Raw genomic sequence first — 27,521 nt, 5'->3', positions numbered from 1 at the left:
TTAACAGTTCACTGGGGAACTCGAGCCTTGCCAGGTCGCTGATGAAAGGGGAAATAAAATGAGCAGTGCTCAGTAAGTCCTGTCTTCATAATGCTAATGGAATGAGATGACAGGCTCAGTGAAAAACAGGAAATGTGCTGAAGTGTGGGAGACATGTCACAGTGAAACAACCAGAAAAAGACAACAAGCATGATGACAATCAATGGACTAAACCTCATCCAAGCAGCGGTTTGACATTTGACTTTGATAGAGCTTTTATTATCATTTATTAGCATCTGAAACCAGATTTTATCACCCAGCACCCCTTTAGAGACACAACAAATACCTGTACTATAAAAACATTTAAGCTGTACCAGCTGTTTTGCCTAATAATAAGGAATGAACAATCCGAATTAGTGATGATGTAGTCTGTGAGATCAGGCCTTAGCATTGCACTGTTATATGATAATTGAATGTCAATGTGGATGCTTTGTGGAGATCTTGTTAACCTTAATAAACATATTGAAACAAAAAAAGCTGTACCAGCTAACTAGAGAGACTTTGCTGAGGCACAGCATTGCTTTTGGCTGAATGCTAACTTCAGCATCAAGCGGCAACCTCCGGTCTCAAACTATGAAGCCCATGCGGAAGTGTTATAAACTGCAATTCATCGAGAATCCGCTTGAGGCTGGCTGCAGAAACACCAGAAACCACATATACACCAATTCAAAAAAGACAATCTTTGCAGCATTAATAAACATGTTTACAGCCTGGTACAAAAAAAGGCTTGGGTCTATATAGCTAATTTCTCTATGGCCACACACTGTAGGGGGGAGTGAATTTTGTTCTGACGCGACGGTTCAGAAGATATTAAGATTACAAGCTTTTGCCCAAATAAGGACATGACTGACTTGACTCTTGGTCGGGAACACATAGCTGTTGGTTAGGAGGCTCAAACTCCGCCCCTTTATGTCACACTCTGCCTTGTTGTGTTCCGCATTTCCAATATGGCTGCCGCCGTCGATTGGCTTCAAAACAGCTCTCAGGAACAGATGGATGACGTCAGGGATACTACATCAATATCGTATACAGTCTATGTTCAGCATGCTAATACATTAGCTCTTGGTAATTAGCCTAGATGTAAATATGTTGAACAGCTAAGGTCGATGGAAACGTTACTAATGATGCAAAGGATAAGTAAATGGATTGCTAAATTTAGCACAGTTTAGCCTTAAAGAGAGAATTGGGGTTTAAAATCAAATGACAGAACATCCAATAGTTGTCAAGAACTTTCATTAGAAATCATAGATTTGAACCTGCTGCTGGAGAAAATCTGGATCCCGATTACATAAAGATACATTCTCTGGGAACCATGAATGTCAGCTCCTCAAATGTTGTGACAGTCCTTCATGTAAATGTTGATGATTTTACTCAATGAATACAATATTTTATCCAAAGCTATTAGATTTCAGACCAGAAATATCTGTTTTAAATGATGAGCTCTTAGAAGTGAGAAAAGAGTGGGCAATCCAGAATGATGTAATGAATCAGCTCTATGAGTCGTCACCTTCAAGCTGATGAAAAACAGAAGTTAACTCTCTCATGCCAATGCACAGAGATCCAATTCAACAATTCCTTGTGTTGTGCTTTAGATTTTTGATTTATAGTGATGTTGCTGTGGGGGAATTATGATGTCTGACACTGTGGAGTAGTATCCTTTTTAACGTCCTTATTTTGATGTCTGACAGTTAGAACAGATGCTAAAGAAATCTTCATATAAGAAGTAACTATCCGACTGATTTCATGGCAGTCCATCAACATGCAGATCACCCCAACACTAAAAACTCTGTTTTAGAATAGTGGCTTTCTGAAAAGACACTTTATAATTCCACACCCTGAGTTTCTGAAAGATGAATCTGTGTCACTGAGAACCCGAGGAGTCTGGTTATTAATGCATAAAGGAGAAGTCTCAAATCAGCAAGTTTTTAATATCTTGAGAGCAGTGGTATGATCTTATGATTTTTCTTTCCCATTCTTTCAATGTTTCATCAGTTGATTATTGTATAATCTGTTGGGATTATACAAGTTCCTGTTAAGCGTTAATGTAGGGTTGTTTTTGTTACCCTCTTCTAAAGACTGTGGTACTATTCATCTTGAGTATAAGTTATGGTACAAAGAGGAATATGAATGTATGGAGTATTAATCATCTGCTCTACTTGTTGTTCTTCACTTTTACAGCTTTCACATTCATGAAATCTGAGGTAATCCAGCAGCCTCACATAAACCTGAATTGCCCCCCGACAAACACACACAAATCATCCAGACATTCACACACTGTATTTTTTTGCCAAGTGTGCTGCTGTCGGACTGAATGTCCACTGAGCTGTGTCCAAATTTGTCGGTAGCAACTGTGAGCCAAAATGAATTGTCGAGTTGCTTAACCAACGCCTGCTGCTGCTCCTGCTGCCGCTGCTGCTATGCTCAGCCACGTTCAGTGCAGCTGTGCACGGTGTGTCATATTCAACTTGAGGGGAGTGTGTGTGTGTGTGTGTGTGTGTGTGTGTGTGTGTGTGTGTGTGTGTGTGTGTGTGAGAGAGTGAGAGAGAGTGATTGGAAACAAGATGTCGAAAGCCGCCAACTGGTCCTTTCTAAATAAAAGCTGTTGTCCTGTGAGTGAGTGCGGCTTCTGCTGGAGTCTGGTTTCCAATTGTGTAATGCTCCACTTCTTATCATATTATGGTGAGTGTGTGCATGCGTGCTTTAGTTTTTGTAGAAAGCCCTGGCCTCCAGTTATTAATGTGAACAGCTGATCGACAATACTTTACAGACAAATTCCCCCCTGTCAATCAGATTGTCATAACCATTATCTTGGATTATATTAACAGCTGTATCTGGACATATTTTCCTTCTGTTGGGCCTGGTCCAGGTGTGTGTGTGACCTGCCGTGGCCCGGCCTGGTCCAGCAGTGCTAATTGGTCTGTTTTCTATCCAGCTGGCTGCACAGAAGCTGCCAGTTCATTGGCACCTCTCAACCCCCGAAGAGAGAGAGAGAGAAAGAAAGAGAGAGAGAGAGAGAGAGAGAGAGAGAGAGAGAGAGAGAGAGAGAGAGAGAGAGAGAGAGAGAGAGAGAGAGAGAGAGAGAGAGAGAGAGGAGGACTGCCTCTATGAACTGCATGCAGGCTCATACCAGGAGACAGGATTGAATAACTGACTGTTTGGACCGAGACAGAGAGGCTTTGTGTGGGGAAATGAGAAGGGAGGTGGGAGCATTGTCTCAGTAAAATGAGACATATATATTAAAAAAGAAGGATTGTTTACCGAATAGGTCTTCAGACATAATCTTTGTCACAAGTGGATGAGTAAGACGGTGAAATAAGGAGAGGAAGTAGGGTGAGTGAGAGTCCAGGCTGTCTGTATGGCCTGTTGATGAGCTGTGTTTGTATGCTGGCAGCTTGGGGACGAAAAAGGCAGGACAGGATTCACGATTGCTATTGATTCTGAACCAGATTAGGAGCAGACTCATCACCAGTTCACAGACACTCAGGCTTTACTGCCAAGGATCAAATGAAAATGCTGTCAGGGCCAATAGAACGAGGGAGAGCAATCTCTTAATTTAAGGCAGCCTGTATTTCAGGAATAAAAGCAGCATGAGAAACGGGAATATTGCTACACGTCCAGTGTTTCTTTAATTCATGGAGAGTCGACCATACATCAGTGTCCGCTGTGTGGCTTTGTCTGCCCTCAGTTGGTGGAGGAATGAGTCATTGATCAGATTTTTCTCCACTCCCCTTTTACGTCTCACTGTAGATACTTTTGTTCCTTCTTTAAGTCCCCCTGCAGCTTTACTCTGCGATTCTTTGCCGCTGCCCTCTTCACCCTTTTTAAAATTCTCCCCTTTCCTTCCCCCTGCAATATCCTGCCTTTTCTCTCTTTTCTTTGCTTTGACCAGTTTTCTTTTCAGTATCCCTTCCCCTTTTCTCAGCCCCCTTAAGAGCCCCCTCCCCTCTCTCCACCCCCATACGTCTCTCCTGTGGCTCTCTCTTCTTCTGCTCTCCGCTCTTCTTCTTGCCTCTGTTGGCAAAGTGGCAGAAGGCCTAGCTAGCTGCATTAGCGCCATGCATTATTCATGTGCCTTGCAGTCTGTGTGGGTCTAGGTCCTCTGCTGGCTTTTCACCGGGACACATGGGCCTTGTGAAAGAGCTCTGTGTGCTGGACACTGGGCCTGATGGAGGAGCTGCACAGATGGGACTATCAATTCCTTGATTTGTGCTCCCTCTCTTAGATGAAAGCTTCAGGGAGTTTAGAGTTTACTTCACAAATCAACATTCAAGTGCACAATGAGGCGGTTTCCTTATACAAGATCAAGACTGTTTATTCAGTGTCTCTCCTGATCCAACAGCAAGGCTTTTCACAACAAAGTGTGTTTTTCTCCCCAAACCAGAGGTTGGCTAAGGTTTCAGCCATATCTGCCCCTGATGTTCATATGAAAGACTTGGCCTCGATTATTATTGGCTGAGATCTCCGTCTGCCTGGCAGCGTTTGTCTCTCCCCCACATCCGGATTCACAGGCTGTCCTCTGCTTTTAGAGCGTGCCCCAGTAAAAAATGTTAACTGAACTGGGCGGTATGAAATTTTAATTTAGACAACCAGACAAAGATGGAGTGCCTTCTCTCTGCATTGCCATGCAAGAGAGAGAGAGAGAGAGAGAGAGAGAGAGAGAGAGAGAGAGAGAGAGAGAGAGAGAGAGAGAGAGAGAGAGAGAGAGAGAGAGAGAGAGAGAGAGAGAGAGAGAGAGAGAGAGAGCCTTGGGGACCAGAGGAGGGGCCTCTTGAAAAACCACAACCACATAGCTGGTTTGAACTCGCATCTGCTCTGCTTGACATACTTATGTGCTCCCTCCGAAAACATCAACAACTGGAGCAGCCCTCTCACAATAAAGAGGTTAAAAAACCACGGCAGATACAGCTCATCGGATGTAATCACATTAGAAAGCCTGTCGCTCACACCTCATTCCATTTATATACCTGCCGTGTGGTTATGGTGAATCTTGTTTATGGGATGTGATAGGTCTCCCTGATAGGGCTGCTCTGCTCTGCTCTGCACAGGTGGCCGCAACCAGATTGGGATTGGCCCTGATGATCACAAGGAGCCCCCTCCACCTCTTTTCAGCCAATCCTGGAGGGGCTGCAGCGCTGATGTCTCAGAGGGCGAGAGGGTATTTGTGTTCAGGAGTCCTGAAGAGACAAGCCACATCACGGTGAGTCACACTCTCACAGTCTTTAGATAAAAATGGAGGAGATTGTGCTGCTTTCTGAAAAAACAAGGGGGATGATTTGAGCTTCTGAGGTTAGATTGCATTTTGAATCTCATAAAGGCTTTTACAAATGTATTCTTTGAAGCAGTAACATACATGCCTGCCTTTATATCTGCTTTCTAATATGTTGTAACAAATTAACAATGAAGGGTTGTTGTTGTAAAGTGTAAGAATAGTAAATCTCTTGAACATTTCTTGGTTGTGCATGTGCATGATATTAAAAAAATGTCTGTCTGCACTACCCAAAGAGACTGTCATTTGAGAGGACTACCTGACTCGGCAAGGACAGTGAGGTGAGAGAGAGGGAGAGGAGAAAATGAAAGACTGTAGACAGACTGAAGCAGAATAATAGCAAAAACTGTCACCTGACTCAGCACTAACTACAGCCATACAACACATGCACACCTTTACACCTGCAGGCGTTGTGCACATCCAAAATGACCACACCATCAGCAGTCCAGACAAGCTTTTGGTTCTTAATGACGCTGATTGCTCTCAACTATTGAACCAGGGGGGTTTATGTCAATATTCAGACTCATCTCCTCTTGTGCAGCTGTCAGCTACCTCCCCTCACTCATCCCTTGTCAATCTGTCTCAATCCAGATCAGCGAGAGGTGCTAAAGTGACACCCTGACCAGTGTGAGCCTATGTTAAAGGATGGGCTCTAATCCTCTTAAAGGACAGACCTACAGTGTTTGCTTTACTAATACTGAGAGAGGTTAGTCATCACAGTGAACAGAAGCAAGATGAAATCATGCTGTATTAGCTGCTGATCATTAAAAGAATCTCACAAATGTGATTTTACTCACAGCAGCACTGTATAACATACTGCATTGATCGCAGTGCAGGGTGTATTGTTTCCCCATAACTCAACTCTTTAAGTACAGTGAAGTAAAAGTGCTCTAATGAGTTTACCATCCTCATTTATTGGACACCAGCATGTTTTAAGATGCCCCATAGAGCTGTGGCAGGTGGCCAGAAAACTGTTCTGTTTATAAAAAGTCTGCATCCTGCAGAAGTTTCCTCTTTATTTCAGAGAGCTGATCAAACTCAGCTCCCTGCAGCTGGCTGCCTGGGCCAAGTTACGAATCATTAGGTTTCAGGAGGTGATTCATCATCATTAACTGTATTGATCAGGTCTGGGTCACAACTTTTCTCATTCCTGTTAAAGTTTCCTTCACATTAATCGGCTGTATGGGATCAAATTGTCCAATACAGTGGTGGAAAGGGGATGAAAAACATCACACAAACAGATTTTTTTTCAAAAAGAGGATATTTCAAATGATCCGAAGAACCTCCGAGATCTGATTCTGAACATGATAAAACTCTGTCAGAAAATCATCAGAGGCTCTACAAGCTCAAAGCCAGCATATAGATTGGCTGACAGAAACAAAACACAGTTGAGCAGAGTCGTAAGTCTTGAGATTTTGGATGCAGTTCAATGCTGACTAGCTTTGCCTCTCTGGGGTCCGACTGAACCCACCATCCTTCATTATGTCCTGAGCTCCTGCCCAATAAAACAGCAGCATAAGCAGAAATTTCACAGCTGCAGAGTTGTGGGAAACATGCAGATTTTAGCATATTTAGGCTAAAGTTCTTCATGATTTTTGTTTGTGTGCTATGGTGCGGTTATGTTTTGGATTTAGGTCATTTATGCAAATGTGTGTGACATGTGTTGTTGTTCCTTCTGACTACACTCCTCCCCTCTCTTTTCCTCCCTCTGGCTTGTCTGCTCCCTCTTCACATATCTGATTATTCATCGTATTCAAGGCTGACTACATGCTCTGAATATAAAAACACAGCAGATGAGATGCTAATTCATCCTGAATGCACAGCCCCAAAATACCAAGCTAAACTCTGAACAATTTCTTACTTGTTTTCTCCCTCCAGATCCTTTCATCTTTTTTCTCTGTCTTCTTATCGCTGTTCTCTTTTCTTGTCGGGATTATGTCTGTTACTCATCCTTCTCTCTCTCTTTTTTTGTCTTTTTAGATAAATGGAGGAGAAGGAGCGATGTAGGAGCAGGTCTCCAGCTCGGAGGGCCAGTCGGGTGCAGCAGGTGGTGGGCACAATAATACGTCGCACCAGAGAGTCATTAAGCAGGTAAGTTTAGGACATCTTTGTCAAAGTAAAACATGAAAGATAATCCCTATGAAGTGGTTCCGAAAAAAATTCTGTATTTTACATTTGATTACATTTTGTTTGAACTCATGCGTCATTTCTTCTGTCAAGAGTAGGGAATGACTAGAGAGTCCTAAGGGAGAAAGTGAAGTAGATTTTGATGAGGAAACAACTGAGTGTGCAGTAAAAAAAGTTGGCACCACACAGCTAACAGTAGCAGAAAATGCCAACCCCGCACAAACTGCTGTGTCAACAACAAACAAAACATCTTATATAGTACAAAACTAGACTCAAGTTTGGGGTAGAAAACAGCATCATCCATTTCTAGGACTGCTGCCAGATTTTGTTGCAGGGAAAAGAAGAAATATGGGATGTGTGCTGTATATTATACCAAACCCTTGCTTTTCTATTGAGGATTGTTGTAGCAGCGAAAAGTTGTGTTTAGTCCTCAAATATAAACAGCTTCTCAGGGAGATGAAAAAAATATATGATAAAAGGTGAAAGAAAAAGTAAAAACTGAACAAGAGTCTGTTTCTTAGCTTGGCTTGATAACCATTTTCCTTCCTCACACCCACCAGAGGCTTAACACATAACTAAGTACATATTCAAACCTGACTGTCCTTCTCTCACACGCAAACACTCCCAACACTCAACCACAACTATGCGTTTAAGAACCCTTCAGTCCCTTGTTGTCCACTGCATGGTTACTCAATCTCAGCAGACGACGCAGTGCGCAGAGAAGCACTGTTATTCAATCTTGGGAAAAAGTCTCAGAATGTCACAACCAGCTGAGCAAGACAGTAGGCCTCAGGGAGAGGAAGTGACTGGTAGATTTAAACACAGTATGTACTACACAGTGTATATACGTTCCCAGGGTGCATTTGATACATAGGGGTTTATATGAATGTGACTTTTCTCTCCCTCTGGAGTTGACCTCTGTAGAAGAAATACCAGTAACGGCTCCTTAGCATGGTAATACATGTTAGCAGCCAAGCTAACAAGAAGATAAGATATACTTTATTTGATCCCCCATTGGGGGAAATTCATTTGTTACAGCAGCTTACAACACGGGACAGGGGAATACAACATTGTACTTACATAGTTAAAAATATAATTACAATAATAATAGTAATAATAGAATAAAAATAGAATGAAATAAAATATGGCAAATATTACAGATATATACACACTATGTACACTTCTATCTGATGAATAGATAGTGATGTAAGTTATGGCCCCGATATTTGCACCAGGTTATTAAAAAAAACCATACACAGTATGAGAAAACAGTGCGATTCAAATGGATGATTGACAGAATAGTTTGTCGGTGTGAATCACAAACAATGACCTGGGAAGACAGAGACATATTGCTAAGTCACACAGTAACTTCTAATGTAGTGAAATGTAGATGATAGCAGATAATTAGCGGGTAACTTAACGGGACATTGCGGTGCTGGTGTTAAACAGTCTGATTGCAGATGGGATGAAGGACCTGCAGGGTGGGAGTCTCAGTCTGCTGCTGAAGGAGCTGCTTAGGGACCCCACAGTCTCATGCAGGGGACGAGAGGGATTGTCCATGATGAATGTCAGCTTGGCTAACATCCTCCTCTCACCTACCTCCTCTATGGAGTACAGAGGACAGCCCAGGACAGAACTGGCCCTCCTGACCAGTCTGTTTAGTCGTTTCCTGTCCCTGTCTGTGCTCCCTGCTCCCTAGCAGACCTCTACATAGAAAAGAGCAGACGCTACCATATTGTCATAAAAAGTCCGTAACAGAGTCCTGCACACCCCGAAGGACCTCAGTCTTCTAAGCGGGTGCAGACGACTTTGGCCCTTCTTGTACAGGACGTCGGTGTTATGTGACCAGTCAAGTTTATTGTTGAGGTGAACACCCAGGTATTTGTAGGTCTCCACCCTCTCGATGTCCAACCCCTGGAGGTTAACCGGTGCAGTCTGGGGTGTCTTATAACATGAATTAGAGCTATTGCTGCTCAAACAATATGGTGGCTTCCTATAAAACACCAATTTTATGTCTATACATGTGGAGATAATGGTCCTCGGATCAAATTATTTGGTGTTTTTTGAATTTTCCTCTGGCATCGGCATCAGAATAACTCTTTTTTTTTTTATTTAGGGAAAGATGTTGCCGTCTTTTAATATACAAGTCTTAGAGGATAAACTGAATGAACTTTTGATATAGCTCCTGTCTACGTGTGAAAAGCAATGATTAATATGCAAATGTTAGCATGCCATGTACAAATGTGCTACAAAATAATTATGTTATTAATATAATTTTGAGCTTGTTAGCATACTGTGCGCATGTTAGCACGTCAGCATATCTTTGCCAGTGCATAACATCTGTTTTTGCATCCCTAAAGACTCATTAAAAACAGTGTGTTAAGATTGTTGTACTGGAGGAATTATAACAAACTGTAGAGTTTTGATGAGTCTTAGAACTAACATGCAACTATTTTCTTTACTTTGGAGTAAGATTTTCACAACAAAAGCAAGATTTTTTGTGTTTCACAGCAGAGTAATGAAAGTTGACAGCTAGGAACACATGAGTCATCTATTATGCTCTGCATGATTTTTCATCTCCTGTTGACCAGAGTACTGTAGTCTTCTGTCAGGTAACCTGTGACTCTCTCTGCCCTTCTCAGAGAGCGCTTACTGGGTGATGGGAGGTCACAGCGCTCCAACAGTCTGTCCAATCAAAACTTTGTGGCCAAGCTGTCGCTGCAGATCACCAGGGACCCGGTCCTGGACAGCAGCACGGGACATGGCTTCACCCTCACCACAAATGCACCCCTGCTGGTCAGGGACGTCGTTGCAGGTACACGAGGCGTGTCTGTGTTTGGGAAATGTTTTTCTTTGCAGATTGGTGCATTTTGTTGTCCTGCTTCCTCTTTAAATAGCAACCTGCATTATGCAATAATGGAGTGGTTTTGATCCTAATCCTGCTTTGTTCTTATTCAGGATATTATTTTTATATCTACCAAGAAAAATACAATTATTAACTACTTCTACGTAGACGAAAAAATGTATTTATGTAAGAAAATATCACATCATCGTGACTTTTTCAAGTGTCTGATCATTTGTCTGCATTTGTTTTTTGATTTCTCATCATTTTAGATTCTCTCACACACACACACACACACACACACACACACACACACACACACACGCACACACACGCACACACACACACACACACACACACACACACACACACACACACACACACACACACACACACACACACGCACACACACACACACACACACTGAGTCTCTCCTGGCATTCAGACTGTAGGGCACAGTGCCAGAGAAGCCCTGGATATAACACAGCCACCTGCTCATCCTTTCTAAATTCAATCACTTTTCATTTATGCAACAGATACATGACAGAGAGCAAGAAAAAGCTATAATGAGAGAGGGAGGGTGAGAGGGAGAGAAAGAGGGAGAAAGGGAGGGAGAGAAAAATGCTGATCCATTACTTTTGAATCTATCTACCTGTAAAATAAGCTTAAAATGCTCCGAGGACGGTCCCATCCTGCCAACAGCTCTGTAATTGGTATATGGTGCCAAAATAGAGAGCGAGAAGGGGAGAGAAGGAGAGAGAGAGAAAGGTGATAACAGAGGACGAGATTTAATAGACAGACAAGATGCCAGCAGGCAGACCCAGCAGGGAATAGACCAAAGACCAAAGTGTAAACATGGCCAAGGAGAGCAGAATAATGAGTGTGAACAAGTACACAGTGCAGGAAGGTAAAGGTTTAATTTTGTGGGGGTGGGGATGTAGGGGTGATGCCTGGTTGGGGGATGAGTCCTGATTGTGTTAAAGCGAATGTGATGGGGACGTAGAGGAGAAAACGAAGAGAAAGGAGGAAGGGCAGGGGTAGTGAAAAACGACATGCATCAGAATATTGGCCGAGCTGACATGAAAGCTCGATAGGGAGCTGGGGGTGGGGTTGGCATGTCTGGCAAGAGTCAGGGAGTGTGCAATTGTAGCATATGTGCATGTGAGTGCATGTTTGTGTGTATGATGGTGTCAGTGGGTCAAAAATCAGGGACAGACGGGGCTTTGCAAGGCAGACAGTTTGTGTGAACGTATGTGTGGGCGTAGGTGTTTACACATTCAAACATTTTGTCTGTTTATATAGTTCCTGTGTGTTCATGTGTGAGTGTTTATGTGAAATAAAGTAGCTGAATGTGCTGTGCTTCAGCCTGTCTCTTCAGCCTGAAGACAAATGAGTATAAATAACTGGAGAAAGAAGAGCAGAGCTGAGCTGAGGTGGACTAGACCCAGAATATCTGTAACCCCTTGCATCCTGGAAGGCTCAGCAAAACACTGCTGAGTCAACCATGTTGAATAACCATATGTGACATATTGATGTGTGTGTGCGTGCATGTATGCATGCATGCCAGTGTGCCCACGTTGGTGTTGGTATCTCCTTTTATGTGGCTGAAAGTGAAAGCCCACGCGTGTAGCTGCATTTTGGTTTTATGCAAGCAAACACTGTTTTCATCATGTTCATATGGTGTTTGTGTGTGTTTGTGTTTGTGTTTGTGTGTGTGTGTGTGTGTGTGTGTGCAGGTAGTCCTGCAGATGGGATACTGTACCCTGGGGACCAGGTGCTGCAGATTAATGATACAGTGCTGGAAGATTTGAGTGATGAAGAAGTGGAAAACATCTTAAGGTGAGGAGAATCTTAACCACCATATCTATCTATCTATCTATCTATCTATCTATCTATCTATCTATCTATCTATCTATCTATCTATCTATCTATCTATCTATCTATCTATCTATCTATCTATCTATCTATCTATCTATCTATCTATCTATCTATCTATCTATCTATCTATTATTGAACCTTGCAGAAGAATGGTTCTCAGTTTCTACACCTGGGTTGGTAGTTCCTGTGTGCCCGGTCGGTACAGTCACTAAATGCTCTGTCATGGCTGTTTTGCATTTCTCAGAGTGTGAGAAGATGATTAATGTGTGAGAGGATGTGTGTGAAAGAAAGGATTAGCAAGTTAAGGCCAAAGGTCAGAGGAAAAAGTGCTTACTTGACAGCAGGAAAGAAAGATAATGATCTATGTTCTCTCTCTCTCTCTCTCTCTCTCTCTCTCTCTGTCTCTCTCTCTCTCTCTCTCTCTCTCTGCGTTTTATTTTGTTTCTCCACCTAGGGACTTGGAGGATTGTATCACTGTGACTATCCTACGGCATATGACAGTGAGTACAATGGAGACATTGATAGCCTGCCTTAACACACAAGCACACACACACTCACATCCATCATTTTAACCTCTCTGTGGGTTTTCAAGCATGTGACTTTAAGCTCTGTGAGGATCTTCTGATTGGAATGGCTGACAGAGTTTTGCTGTTTTATTGCATCTGGGGCCCTCAGTGTCAGAGTAACTTATACTGTGCCATTGCACTGGTTTGAGTCCAACAACTGTGGTTGATATGGTGTTTGTCTTTGTTTTGAAGAACCCCAAGTCATCCATCATGTCAGCAGAGAAGAGAGCTCGTCTGAGGAGTAATCCAGTTAAAGTGCGCTTTGCAGAAGAGGTGGTGGTCAACGGGCACACTCAGGTAGGGAAATCTTGTTAAACACAGAATAACAGGAGTTGTGATCCACTCGTGAACAAATCTGATTTCTGGATCTCTCACACTCTCCATCAGTCTTTATTTGGTGTTATAATGTGAGCAATCATGTAGTCTTTTTATGTTTTATATGTCCTTGTTTGATATTGATTCCTGTCCAACCACACACTGAAAACTCGCTTCTCTCCATTAGGGAAACTCTCTTCTCTTCCTGCCAAACGTCCTCAAAGTCTATTTAGAGAACGGGCAGACAAAGGCCTTCAAGTTTGACAACTCAACCACTGTTAAGGTAATTTGACTGACCAGTGAGATTTGTGTGTTCATCACAAAGCTTTGCCCGTTCCTTTGTTTCTCATTTCAGGCCCTCACTAAACTCCAGTTTCACCCTACATGAGTCTCATGTTTCACCTGTAAGATCCAAGTTTATCAGAATTTTCTACAACACGGGATGCTGGCTTGACATTGAACCCTTTACAGCCAACTTTTTCCTCCGTGTTTCAAGTAAAGTCACTGTATTTTTTTAACTATTGAACTGGATGAGAGGATTCTAGTCAGATAATGAGCTAAAATTAGCCACAGCTTAAGCTTCGGCCCTCAAAGAAATTATGTGGAGTGTGTGGGTTTGTTTAGGACAGGAGGACATCTCTACAGATAAGTACGCCTCCAGTATAAAACTTATGCTGAATGAAAGAACCAAATACACAAATAAAGCACATAGAATCAGTCTCAGCTCTCCCACTGAAGGGTCACACAGAGGACATACTAAGGCTGTTTTCGAAACGGCCTACCTACGAATGCAGTATTTTTTCAGGCATTTTTCTGTGAGTCAAGAGAATCAAAATACAGTCTCAGTGGTCACATCAAGAATGTTTTCTTTTGACTTTTTAGCAGGGACAGGCTAAATTATTTAACTTAAGATATTACACAAGCAAAAGTGTTAAAGGAGTGAAGGAGTGAAATGTTGACGATTTTAACACTTGGTATAACCCTACTGACATCTGATCGACTACATGAATTATTTAAAGACTGAAGATGTTTTGGCAAAAACCAAAGACTAGAATGTTTTGAGTTTTGTCGACTAAAACTAGACTAAAACTATAAAGGGCTGAAAAGACTAAAATGTGACTAAAACTAACAGGCATTGTCGTCTAAAGACTAAGACTAAATCTAAAATAGATGCCAAAATTAACACTGGTATGTAGTATGACTGTTCTGTTGGATCTGTCATGCAGTATGCTGGGCCAGACGTCACTGGAACAGTTTTGGAAAGCGGAAGTAAACAACGGCCAAGCTGATTCAGAAACTGCTTCTTTATCATCCACTTATGATTTAGAAAATTAAGAAGTTGTTTATATGTAATCTATTAATTTTCACAGTACCTAAGAACTGAGTTCCCCACGTCAAAAAAGAAGAAAAAAGAAAAAGCGGAACGAGACCTGTGCATTATGGGAAACAGTACGCGAGGCAGACTGGTCCAATACATACTGTGTACTCATCCGGGTAGCTTTGGCATACTGCAGATTTTGCTCTTGTTCACTTACTGCTTCCTACATACTGGATTTTGGCCAAATCAGTATGTACTGCTAGTATAGTAGGCGGTTTTGAAAACAGCCTTAGTTTATACCCCACAATGCTATTACTGCTGCATTTCTCTCTGTATACAAAGATGCAGAAGTAAAGAAACTTTGAATGATATATTTTTGACTCATATAAAACCACTGTCCTTGAAGAGGCAGGCCTTGAAATTGGATGATGCATCTTGTTTTGGTTTGGCCAAGACATGGCAGCATCAATCTATGCTGCTGACATGTTTGTCGATACCATTACCATACCACTGTTTAATCATTTATATGACAAACACAAGCTCAATAAGGTGAACACACTTTGGTTACTGGAGTAAATTCAAACTGTGAAATAATTTTATTTCCTCTTCATTCTCCCTCCAAAATGTTTAAAGCACTGCCTGCATCATTTTCCTCTAAAGATTATGTTTATTGGCCTCCTCGGTTTGAGCATTATGAGAGCAAGTAACAGAACAAGTCGTGAAAGGTTTCCTAGAAACTAGTGGGAGTATTTTTCAGTTAAGCACACCACAAATTATGGTGTGATTGCCGCAAGGCTGTGAGGATGTGGGCTGACTGTTCTTAGTGGTTCTTTATGGTGGAGTAACACAAAGTTATTAATTATAATACCTCTGGAAGCAGAGTTATGAAAGATTTAAAAGTAAGCGAAAGAGTTCACTGCAGAAATCCAAAGCAGCGTGATTTTGTAAGGAATGCAGAGCTGGATAAGATGATTCCCTCTGGATATCATCTTTAAGTCCAGGAAGATACATGCAGAGAGGAATATGTATTGTACTCAATTGATATCTTAATGAAACATAGGGTATGCCACGGAATCATGACTCACTACCAGTAGGCTCATGTCTAATATTGTCTACATTAGGCAGGTTTTATATTTGTGTTTCAGTGTATATTCACAGTTGGAGAATCAGAGAGGAATCAGACTAGACCACCTGCCATCTGCAGAGTGGAATGAAACATGTTTGTCCGAGGGGGTCTGAACTGTTGTTTTTCCATCATTCCAGGACATTGTTCTGACGCTTAAGGATAAACTGTCCATCCGGGCCATTGAATACTTTGCGCTGGTGCTAGAGCAACAGTACAGCATCACCAAGCTACTGCTGCTGCATGAAGATGAGCTTGTACAAAAGGTGAGGAAAGACTGATATGTATACATTAACCATACTAGTGGACAGTGGTGGACAAAGTACACAGCTTCATTACTTAAGTCAAAGTATAGATACTCCAGGTCAAATATTACTCCAATGCCAATGAAAGTTGCTCTGTCAGATTATTACTTGAGTTAAAGTACTGAAGTACTTGCTTTTAAAAATACTTAAGTATTCAAAGTACTTCTTAAAAATCTCAAAAAGTTGTATTTTCTAAATGCAGTCAAGAATACATAGGAGTACATTCTGTTACATTATGTTTATCTAAAAACCATTACTTGAAATCTCTAAAAACTATACCATGGAATAAAAACAGAAACTAAGTTACTCCAAGCACAGACAACTTAGTTTGAAATGTTCATCTGGAATGAAACAAATGTTACGTAGCTCAACACACTTTCTCAGGTTGGACAGTGAATTTTTGTATGTTTGGGCAGAGTGGGAAACAGGGAGAACATTTCAAGCAATACGTATCATTCTTCATTTCAAAAACCTCTAACACGGGCTGAAGATATGGTCATGGTTGCTCAGGTGGAGAATTATAGCCATCATTACCACCTCTAAATGAACTGCCTGATCTGAGTGAAATGTGCTCTGTGTTTGCTCCACGTTCAACCGTGGAGACGCACGATATACAGGTACGACTAAACCACTGAGACAAATAGAACTACACAAACACATTTTACTGTCTTAGGGATCAGATTTCAGAAAAGAGATGGAAATTCATGAGCTGACTTCAAAGCAAAAGTAATGAGTAACTAGAGCACTGGTAGAAATGTAGTGGAGTAAAAAGTACAATAATTATCTTCTGAATGTAGTGGAGTAAAAGTAATAAGTATCCCCAAAAAAATAATACTCAAGTAAAGTACAGATACTTAAAAAATTTACTTAAGTAGAGTACTCAAGTAAATTTACTCTGTTACTGTCCACCACTGCTAGTGGATGACTGTCTAACAGTTGACTTTCTCCCATGCTAAGAATGGATGCAGCGTTGTGATCTTTGTATCTCTATTTCTGTTTTCATCAGGTGGTACAAAAGAAAGACTCCCATGACTACAGATGTCTGTTCAGGGTGTGTTATATCCCGAAAGATCCCACAGACATGCTTCAGGATGACCCCACTACTTTTGAGTATTTTTTTTTACAGGTAAGATAAGATGAATCCTTGTATTTACGGTCCTTCTTTCTAGACATTATTTTTCTGATTTAACCCTCAATCAGAAGTTGATCCTGTGCTCCTGACACACATGTCGGAACCAGGACACTCATTGAGTGTGAAAACTTCAAAACTTGCACAGATGTTTTAGATATGATATTAAATGAATGTCCAAATAGCTGGTGCATCCCTTGAACCTTCCCTGAAACAGAAAATAATCATGACCATTTATTTTCCTATGAACATATTTTGGTTAAACAAGGACCTTAGTCACCTCCTGCATACACCTGACAATGTTTTTTCATTATAAAAGCCTAGAGCAAAAGCTTGGCTAATGTTTTCTCATACAGTGAAGAATGAGAAGCCACTCATGGCATATTGATTTGTTGTTTCAAGAGAGTTCTTGGCCTCCAGCTGCTTTTGTTGTTTTGAAATGGCAGTGAGGCTGTCCCATTGCTGTGTCTTATAAAGATACTTACAATCTATGCATACTGTAATGATGAAAAATTATGAATTGTTCAAGAACATATTAAAAAACATAGCTCTTTAGCTGTAAATTGGCTTTTTTAAATGCTCTGAAGTGCACTACTATAAGTTATTTTTGATGTCTCTGATGTTTGATGTCTGTTTCCAGAGCGTTGGGGACGTGCTGCGGGAGCGTTTTGCAGTCGAAATGAAGTGTAACACTGCACTCCGCCTGGCAGCCCTGCACATGCATGAGAGATTAGATAGTTGTGGACAGACCAGGGCCTCTATCAAGAGTATAACGTGAGTCAAGTTTGTGTGCACATTTCACTTGAAAGTCAGGCAAGTAGGACATTTTGTGTAGGACATTGTGTGTAGAACATTGATTCCTGCACTCCTCTTTTAAAGGATTTGTGTAATTGTGATCATCTTGAGATTTGAGCTTGTTCCACTGCTGCAATCATTTTAATTAGAGATAAGTGGACATGCTTTGTGCCTAATCTGTTAATGTGATTGGAAAGTGTGTGTGTGCACAAGAGTCTGTTTTTGCCCAAATCCATTTTTCCAAAAAAACACATCCCCAGCATACCATAGATAAGTATATGAGTCAACAATACTCTTTATTAAGGACATAGGCTTTCTTCACCTCAAATTAAACTAATGATGTACTCAAAAATTAAATAAGAAAGCATTCAATAACAGCTGTTTTTGTCACAACTATTGACTGTGAGGAAATAAGTTATAGCATATGTCTACTATTAAATACTTATTTTTCATTTTCAAGCTTAAGTACTGTTAGCTGGCCTCGCTACCTAGAAGACAAGGCCTGAAACCGAGTAGTGTGTACATCTGTCATCATCATTCTTCATTTTACCATGGTGAAGCTCCCCAGTCCCCACATTACAAAGTGCACACTACTGAGCCCAACGCTTGATCTAGCGAGCTAGCAGAAAGCTATTGTTAGTCTCATCCTCAAATCATTATATTTGTATTTTATATTTTTTATAGAAACCCAACAAAAGGCTGGGAAGGCATGACACATTTGGATAGTAGTCAAATGTTAGATCTAAATTTTTGTTGTATCTGTTGGCTAGGGTTGCCAACTTTCTCACTATTAAATAAGGGACAGGTGCACGGTACCATGGTGGTGTGAGCATGATGTGTGAATTCAGCGTATATTCATATTCTGATTCAAGTGGAAATGCAGAAAGCCTGTATATTCGCTTAATCCTTACTGTATCATTATGTAACCTCATATGAATAAACCTCAAAGAAACCACAATTTGGCTCTTTACATCAAAAAACAGGCAAAAGAAAAATTAAATGCAAAAGAGGAGGATGACTCGCCAAATGTACTTTCTTTTTGCTCTTGACTGACTCAAGCAGTCTTTTGTCCTTTTGCACAGCCAGAGAGAAGTCCTTACATGACAAGTCACAGTTTACAGATATTTGAAGTTAATTTTTGATCAGCTCTGTGCTGCATCTGTTTCTTCAGTCTGACCATTTAATGGCCATCAGAAAAAAATATCCTCTCCACACTGTTTTGCAGGACTCGGCGCATTTGCGCTGTATACAACTGATGCGCGTGAGGGGGCCTGTGATTGGATGACAGCCGTGTGATTGGCACATGATCTGCCATTGCCATTTTATCTGATCTGGGATCTGTAGGCTGTAGTCTGCTCTATTTACAAGAGTTAATAGTCAATTGAGCCAATTTAGCCCAATATACGGGATGTCCCGGCTAACGCAGGACAATGCAGGACAGTTGGCAACCCTACTGTTGGCCAGCGTTTGCTATAATGTATCAAAAAATAGCTTGCTATGAAGCTAACATTAGCTTTGTCACGCATAGCGTACAACAAATCCACACAAAATTTGACTTTTAGTCCTCCAGGCTCCCTTCACCTTTTCCTCTCCCTATGTAATAGGGGTTACATGGGGGATTGTAGTTCTGCTCATTTTCAGTTTAAGCATATCATAGCATGGTTCTTGTGTGATGCTATTCCTGTGTTGGTGTGATTTCAGGAAGGAGTTTGGCCTGGACAGCTTCATCTCTCCAACGCTGCTGAGTAACATGAGGGAGAAGGATCTGAGGAAAGCCATCAGCTACCACCTCAAAAAGATCCAATCCCTGCTAGAACCGCGCCAGAAGGTAGAAACAGGCCGATTAATACGTGGATTGAGAGATGTAAAGAGATTCATCATGACAGTTTTGTAGAAGCCTTAGGGTACTTTTTAGATGACACTAGCAGTGACTGCTAAGCTCCCTGAGGTTTAAAGTGGTGTAAGAGGAGAGGAGTAAAGAAACTGGTGGGTAGGAGGGTAATTATAAAGTAAATAGTTTATGGGCCTGGATAATGTTTCTTTGAAATTGAATGGAGCATATTTCCCTGTTGAGAGCATTGTTTTGGATAGTGAGTCAACTGTTTGTCTCTCTGATTCTCATTCTCTTTTTTATTATGTCCACTGTTGTACTGTAGGTAATATCTGCTAGTCAGGCTCGCTTGGCCTACCTCACTCAGCTAGGAGAGCTCATTTCATACGGGGGACGATCATATACAGCTACGATGATGGTAAGGGTTAAGAGGCATTAATCATCATACTTGTTCGTGTTGCTTTCCTTTTATGGAATCTAATGTTATCCTCTCACATTCTCACCCACTCAGCTTCAGGACAGGGAGGTGTTGGTCAGCCTGCTGGTGGGAGCCAAGTACGGGATGAGTCAGGTCATCAACCACAAACTAAACGTCATTTCTACACTGGTGGAGTTCAGCAGCATCAGCCGAGTGGAGCTGCTCTCAGAGTCGGACAAAGTCAGCCTGCTGCGCATCTCACTGCATGACATGAAGGTATGGAAGACACTGTATTCATTGAAGTATTCTTTATGAGCGTGGAGGCACTTACAAACTGACACAGATACAAAAATCTATATTCACTCACAACATCTAAGCTGTAACTAATGCTTGAGCAAAAATAGGTCAACCATTTCTCCTCCAATACACAAACCAGTCTAAAGCCTAAGGGGGAGTGTGGTATCTATATAAAGCTAATTCACTGTACTCAAAGGTGACTCTCTGCCTTCTTTCTCCCACTCCATCGCCTTTCCTCCTCTACCCTTTGGCCTTAATTACTGCCACTTTACCTTATCCTCTGAAATGCCCTCCCCCTTTCAGCCATTTGCCTTACTGATGGACTCTCTGGCAGCCAAAGACTTAGGGTGTCTGCTGGGAGGCTACTGCAAACTCCTTGTGGATCCAAGTGTCAGTGTCTTCCGTCTGGGGCGCCCAAAAGTGAGGGTGCACCGGATACCTGCTGAAGAAGGTGTGTGTGGGAAGTTCGCCGTAATAGAGGGCGTGTGCTATGAATCCCTATCAAGTGAGCAAAAACTGTTTCACTTAAAATCATCCTTTTCTGGCTTTGGCCTTTTGATAGACATTTATCACATCTCATGTTGATACATGTCACCAGCCAGTATGGGTACGGATAGAAAAATCAGACCATCATTTCATCAGAATTCAAACTATTCTGTTCTAATGATGGACTTACTTATTAACATTTGTCTGGTGTTTGTGCTTTTTTATGGTGTTATTAGGTTATGTGTCTCGCTGCTGTAGTGACTCAGATGACTCAACAGATGAGGATGACCCGATGGATTCTCAGAATTACAAACGCCCAGACCCAGCAAGTCAGGACTGGGAAGAAAGGAGGAGAGAGGAGGAAGAAAAGAGGAGAGAAGAAGAAAGAAAGGAGAGAGAGGACCATAAAGGCAAACAGGAAGTGAAGATAATTGTGACAACGGAAGGTAAGGAATATGAGGGTGAAGAGGAAGGCGGAGCAACAGGAAATGGTCTGTGTAAATTCAGTATTATGGATGAAGAAATGAACCTCGAGACCACCTGGTACCACACAGACCCACGGGTCACCAGCAGCTTCTCCAGCTTGTCCAGTGGCTCCTTGAGTGCTGCTCTGGAGGAGAGCAGTGCAGCAGGAAAAGCCCCTTCTCGTCTAGGTGCACTCCGTTCACAACCCACAAGTGAAGATTTACCTAGTTTGGATGTTCACCACCCTTTCCTCCTGGAGCCAAAACGCCACCAAGGGCCCCTGCGACCCACTAACCTCAATTACCGTGGCAATGACAACTCTTGTCTTTGCTTTGCGGAGCTCTCCAAGGCTGATTTCCTCCCTAGCCCGCCTGAGGCTACTAGTGATGATGACGATGACGATGATGATGAAGAAGAAGATGATAGAGGAGTGCAGGAACTCAGACGCATTTCTAAGATCCCAAGTTCAAGAGATTTAAGAATGATTGACAGCGAGCCTTTTGACAGATCACCCATTAAACAAAAGAAAAAGGTCCCTCCTCAAGTCCCATTACGTACTAGTTCAATTCCTGGACACAAAGGACAGGCTGAAAACCGTCTCTCCAAGGATGAAGAGGCTCTTTTCCTGACACCGTCACCAAATCCCAGACCAGGTCTTTCGATCAAAGACAATGTTTCGGACTCTGACGATGAGTTTTTTGATGCCCAGGAGAGATTTACTCCCCCAGTTCCCGATCTATCAGGTTTGTTAACATGATTGCTATGACTTTATGAATGAAGTCCTTTATGTTTTGTGAAGATCTTATGTCAATGGTAGTTTTGTCCCAACATTAAACATGACTGGGAGCTCAGGTTATTTCATTAAGTGAGGGAAAGATTTGCATAAATCCATTGATGCCTTTCTTTTTCTGTCCTTTCCTCTTCATCTGTCTTTCTCTCTTATAGATGCTGAGCTTGCTGACCGGCGTAATGCCAACCGGTTAAGTGGAACCTGGAATGGTCTTCCAGTTGTCCCAGGAAAACAGCCACCATCACCCCTTGCCAATAAAGTCCAACCTTCCAAAATCAAGACGGAAGTCAAGACAGGTAAAGGTCCCACAAATCAACCTACCAACCAACAACCCAGTCCACCAAAGGCACCTCAGAAAGTCGAAGTTAAGGTCAAACCACCGTTGGCACCTAAGCCCCAGCTGCCTCCCAAACCTCAGATCATTCCTCCTAGATCCCCCCAGCATGGGAGATCATATGCCCACTGCAATGGGGATGCCTCTGGATGCCTGTCCTCTGAACTCTTGGAAATGGAGCCAGACACCATGGAATTTAAGTCTGTCACATCAGGGGCGGGTGGACTGCCGATCTCGTCACCCTTGATCACAGCCGTGCGATGCAGTAAGCAACCAGCACCTATTAAAACATCATTAACTGAGGAAAAGACCAAAATACAAGATAAAAGCCCCAAAAAGAATAAAGATCTGATGCATAAGAATGGCACACATCTTGTTTCTGATGATAAAGTGTTCATTACTGATGAAAAACATAGCCCCAAAGTTGAGAGGAAGAGCAATGGGACTGCCCTACCTACAAAAATGTCTCCAAACCTTTCATCTATTTCACGATCAAATTCAGGTACAAAGCTTTCAGTTCCTCCTCCAGTGCCCCCCAAACCCACTTCTCCTATGAATTTCCATCCACTATCACTACCTGCTAGTTCACCTGTGTCCCCAACCGATCCAAACAAAGGGATCTTCAAGGACAGTGCCAGTCCACCAAATGGACTCCATCCTTGGAGCAGCCGCAATGGCAATATCCAGTCAGCACCCCGGAGGGTTTCCCTGAGTCACGAAAGCCTGTCCCCCAAAAATACAGATGCACCTCTCACACTAACAACCTCTCTCACGTCCACCAATTCCAAAGGGGTTGGGGGCTTACAGAGCAGAGAACCTGGAAGGTCTGGGTCCGGGTCGGATCTGAGGACGAGTTCTTCCAGTCTTGGCGGCAGACTACCAGCTTCTGCTCTGAGAGGGAAGATCCAGGCTTTGCCTTGGTACATGACCCGTTCACAAGAGATTTTAGGAACTTTGGACTATCCATCCACTAGCTCCATCAATGGGGATACATCTGGCTTTGGCTCTGGTTTGTCTGTTGCCAGTGGTTTATCAGACCTAAACAAGACGCCTGTTAAGGAAAAAGAAAACGTGACCTTAAAATCAGGAGGGAAAGGGAATATTTTAGAGGATGGGGCTGCAGTTGTCATAGCGACCATCAAAGAGGCCCAGGAAGTGACCTCACACATGAAAAAGACCAATGGGACAAATGGCTCCAGCCCTGACCTGAGTTTTAAAGACATTAGTGCACACCGTGGTAGTGTTTCATCCGAGCAGCCACAGTCACGGACCCATTCAGCAGTGGGGGTGGGAGGTGTGTCCAACATGCAAATTGGAGGAGACTCCCCAACCTCTTCGCTTGCAGATAGCACCCCTCCAGAGCAGCACCGGGAGGCATGTGGCTGCCGCACTGTTTATGCCAACTGTTTTAGTGGAGACATTGAGGATGGTATAAGCTTTGACGAAGAGCTTACCGTTTACGAGTTCTCCCGACGCACACGCCCAAAACCTGCCAAACCCGCACCAGCCCCTTCTCCTACAACACCTCCACCAAATCCAAACCTCCTGTCATTGCTGAAGGACAACCCTCGCCCACTCTCCACATTCTCCACTGCCTCCTCTGAACTCAGTCCTCTAGTTTCCCGTCCAGTGTCACCAACAAATTCACTCGGTTGTCCTCTTCGGTCACTTACCAATAAGAACTATGGTGGGCTAAAGGGCGGATTTGCCTCCCTACGCCAAGATATAGATCAACTTCTACTGGTTTTAGAAAGGGGAGCACTTGAGCAACAAACATCAGGTCAAGACTCAAAGCAGGGTATCACAGGCATACAAGTAGGGCCTGACCTAAATCACAATGGAACTGAAAGCAGTACAACCCCAGCACCCGGCCAAAACTGTACTGGGACAAACACTGCTGCTATGACGGAGGCTGAAAGGAGTCTTCTCCAGGCAGAGGCTCGACGATTGGCATCTGGTTGTCAGCGGGCAACACGTGTCGGTTGGGCTCCTGATGAAGCACTACGTTCGTTATCTAACAGCTTCAGTGCCCTAGTTCAGCTGTCAGCAGCTTGCCTGCGAACAAACCCGTGCCCTGGCTGTGACATCTGTCAATATGAGAGTCTGGATCAGAGGGATGAAGATGTTGACAACCTGGAACCCATGGACAAGCTAAAGGAGATCGTGGGTCTTTACCGGGAGTTTGTTGGGGCTGTTGAGACAGCTGGGACTGGTACGGGGGTTGGGGGTAAAAGCATGGGCTTCATTGGGTCAGGACAGGGTCAGGGAGAGACCGATGGGGTGAGGCTACTCGCCAAACGCTGCACAGTACTCATCTCTTCTGTATTCGCACTCACACAGCTCTTCCGGACACGTACACTAGACACCCCAGACACGCCTGGACATGTACCTCTCAATTTTTGACCTGTGAACCTTACCCACTAACTCACTGACTCTAGAAGTGATACAAAAGGAAACAGCACAGAGCAATCTGGTGTGTAACCCCTGTGTTCTTGTACAGTAAGTGCCATGCACACCACAGCACACGAACTTTAACCTGTGTTACTGTATTACTCACACGGAAACACTTAAAACAAGCAAAACCCTGAATGAAGAGAGGAAACTTCATTGCTTTTTCTCTTCTTGGAAGGACTATGCATTTGTACATATGGATTTTATAACTGTCTTATAGTTATCTTATTTTATGATACTATATGTGTATGTATGTAAGGATGGTTTACCCATGTACGTATTTATTTATTTATTTTTACAATATTTGCACCATGGTCTGTGACATGCAGGTCTCTCTGGTGGAAAAGAAACTATGGATGTCACTGGATTTTTGTTTCTACCTTCTCTTGGAGACAGTATTAAGTTATCTTTTGCTGCTTTAAAATTTTCTCTACTCCTCAAGGTGTAATCTGTAAATTGTCATATTTCAAGTTTAGTAAAACGGTATGTTTTACTGACCAAATACAGATGATACAGTTTACTATACACTTACAAAATACAGTAATTAACTGAATTGTTTTTTATGTGCATTTATTGCACCTTTTAAAGGATTTAGTTTTTCAACACTGCAGTCAAATATGAAGGGGATATAAAACTTTACCACAACAAAAACCAGGGAGCGCACTTTGACTGTTACAGATTGCACCTTTTTATGAGATGTACCCTTGTGTACTGTGTTTTTTCTATCCCTTCTCCGGTCCTGAATCACTTTGAGTGAATGCTTTTTGGAAATTTCTCCCATTACCCAAATGTATGCAGTATTCACATTAATCTAGTTTTCATCCAAAGGACATAACACATACACTATATTTTCTGGGAATGCCTGGATGAGGCCCGGGGAGCCAAACAGGGGACCTTACTTATGTAGTTAAAAAAGGTTTTTGACTCGGCACAAGGGTGACTGTTAAACTATGTCCAGATGTAGCAGAGATCCAAAGTCTTAAAACACTGAGCCACAACTGTTCCCCACAAGAAATTCCTCTTAGGTCACACTACCGTATTAATATCATACTGACTGACAGATGGACTGACTGCTGTATGCTGGGGTTAGAACTGTAGATATATATTTATATCTTTGTGTCCTATTCCGTCTCTACTTTCATTTATGGCTATGCAAACATTAACTATTCACCCCCACAAACTGTATATGTTTTTTGTGCTAACATTGAAAACAACTATGGCTGCATTATGTTTGTCTGAATATAATGGGTGCTTTCTTTGTTTGGAATGTTGGCCTTTGTCTTGTTTTGGGAGAACTTAACTGCATTTTGGATTGCAACATTTTGCAACAAGTTGCATGGCATTTGTCAATATGAAGACTCCTGTCTATACTGATGTCTGTGAATTGTTTGTAAAAGGATGACGTTGCTTGATCAGTTTGCTGATGTACAGTGTTCACTAATCAGCTTGTCCATATCACATGAAGCCAAATCATTTAGTGAGTCATCCTATTTGGAGGATTTACATACGCCATCTCAGACATCAAGAAGGTAATGAAGACTCAATGCATGTATGATAAAAGCATTAGCTGAAGAAGGGACTGATTTGTGACGAGGTATATTTAATCCTCCAAATAGATGACAGTTGGAAAATTTGTGGACGTGGCCATGCTACATAAATGTGGAGAGTCTGTCTTTTGAGATTTCAGAGCTTCCAGTTTCAAGTCCAGCAGCAGTGTCCTTGACAGCACCAACATCAAGACATAGGTCTCAGGAGCATCTCTTGTCGTTCACCATGCAGGCCCAAACAGGGAAGAGAGTGCCTGTGTCACCTATTTGTTCTGTTTCTGTATTTTTAAATTGTACCAACAGCTGTTTGTTTTCAAAGAGGACATTGTGTTTCTACAGTACATGAGCAGTCACTTTTCCATACCCTCGTACAATAAAGTCTATGTACCAAGAAAATGTATTGTTTGGGAATAAATTACACATTGACCCAAACAATGGTGAACGTCTGGATGTCTTGGTTTAGTGTATTCACTACTTTGATATACCAACTTCAGGTTCTTATAAGCCAATCCTCTGGCCAAAAGAAAAATAAGACAGAGATAGGAAGATAATTTACAGCCATCACACTAAGGGGCTAAAAAGGAAACAATTTGTACACAACACTTGCATGTCGTAGATTAGGATTGAAGTGAGATCTCTATATTTCCACAAAGTCAAGGGCTGTTTTCAAAAACCGTCTACTATACTAGCAGTACGTACTAGGGATGCACCGATCCTACTATTTAGGTCCCGATACCGATATCCATACCCGGGCTTTGGTATATGCTGATACGGGTACTAGCCGATCCGATCCTGTTATTGATTTAACAATCTCTATTCCTTAATGTGAGGATAGAATCATGATTTGGCAACTTCAGGCTTTTCTGACTTGATGGTGAACTGTACCTGGGTTCCAAGTGCTAAACCAGAGGCTGGAAATTTCAAGGATCCGGAACAATTAATCCGATAACCTGTACGTTTCTTCACAATTTGAATCCATTAATAGAAGGTGTCTTCCTTCTTTGCAGTAGGCTACAGCTGACATAAACTTCTTCCTTTGGGCTTCCATTATATTTTTAAGCGTGACTGCCATCCGTTGAAACATTACCGATGCACATGTTGCCAGTTTCCGGCAGGGTTGTCAGCTAAAGAAGCATTCACCTAAACTGCAGAGTCTCTGTAGTTATCCTCCATCATGCTCTACTAGGCAAAAATGCACA

General features: G+C 42.2%; 1 protein-coding gene across 1 annotated transcript in view; it reads left to right on the top strand.

Moving 5' to 3' along the window:
* Positions 1-26,718, top strand: part of frmpd1b (FERM and PDZ domain containing 1b) — a 29,099-nt gene extending 2,381 nt beyond the window's left edge. Inside the window, exons 2-17 of the mRNA XM_034689200.1 lie at positions 5,085-5,236; positions 7,286-7,396; positions 10,075-10,247; positions 12,011-12,113; positions 12,607-12,652; positions 12,911-13,015; positions 13,221-13,316; positions 15,615-15,740; positions 16,786-16,905; positions 17,549-17,682; positions 19,405-19,531; positions 19,860-19,952; positions 20,046-20,228; positions 20,553-20,700; positions 20,972-21,943; positions 22,146-26,718. Coding sequence (XP_034545091.1) covers positions 7,290-7,396; positions 10,075-10,247; positions 12,011-12,113; positions 12,607-12,652; positions 12,911-13,015; positions 13,221-13,316; positions 15,615-15,740; positions 16,786-16,905; positions 17,549-17,682; positions 19,405-19,531; positions 19,860-19,952; positions 20,046-20,228; positions 20,553-20,700; positions 20,972-21,943; positions 22,146-24,727 — 5,115 coding nt within the window. The 5' untranslated portion in view covers positions 5,085-5,236; positions 7,286-7,289 and the 3' untranslated portion in view covers positions 24,728-26,718. The remainder of the gene's footprint in view (positions 1-5,084; positions 5,237-7,285; positions 7,397-10,074; positions 10,248-12,010; positions 12,114-12,606; positions 12,653-12,910; positions 13,016-13,220; positions 13,317-15,614; positions 15,741-16,785; positions 16,906-17,548; positions 17,683-19,404; positions 19,532-19,859; positions 19,953-20,045; positions 20,229-20,552; positions 20,701-20,971; positions 21,944-22,145) is intronic.
* Positions 26,719-27,521: the final 803 nt, after the last annotated feature.

Source organism: Notolabrus celidotus, chromosome 8, assembly GCF_009762535.1.
Source record: "Notolabrus celidotus isolate fNotCel1 chromosome 8, fNotCel1.pri, whole genome shotgun sequence".
In the NCBI taxonomy this organism is placed as follows: domain Eukaryota; kingdom Metazoa; phylum Chordata; class Actinopteri; order Labriformes; family Labridae; genus Notolabrus; species Notolabrus celidotus.
Note: the sequence above shows the minus strand (reverse complement) of the source record. Positions and strands in the feature narration are given on the sequence as shown.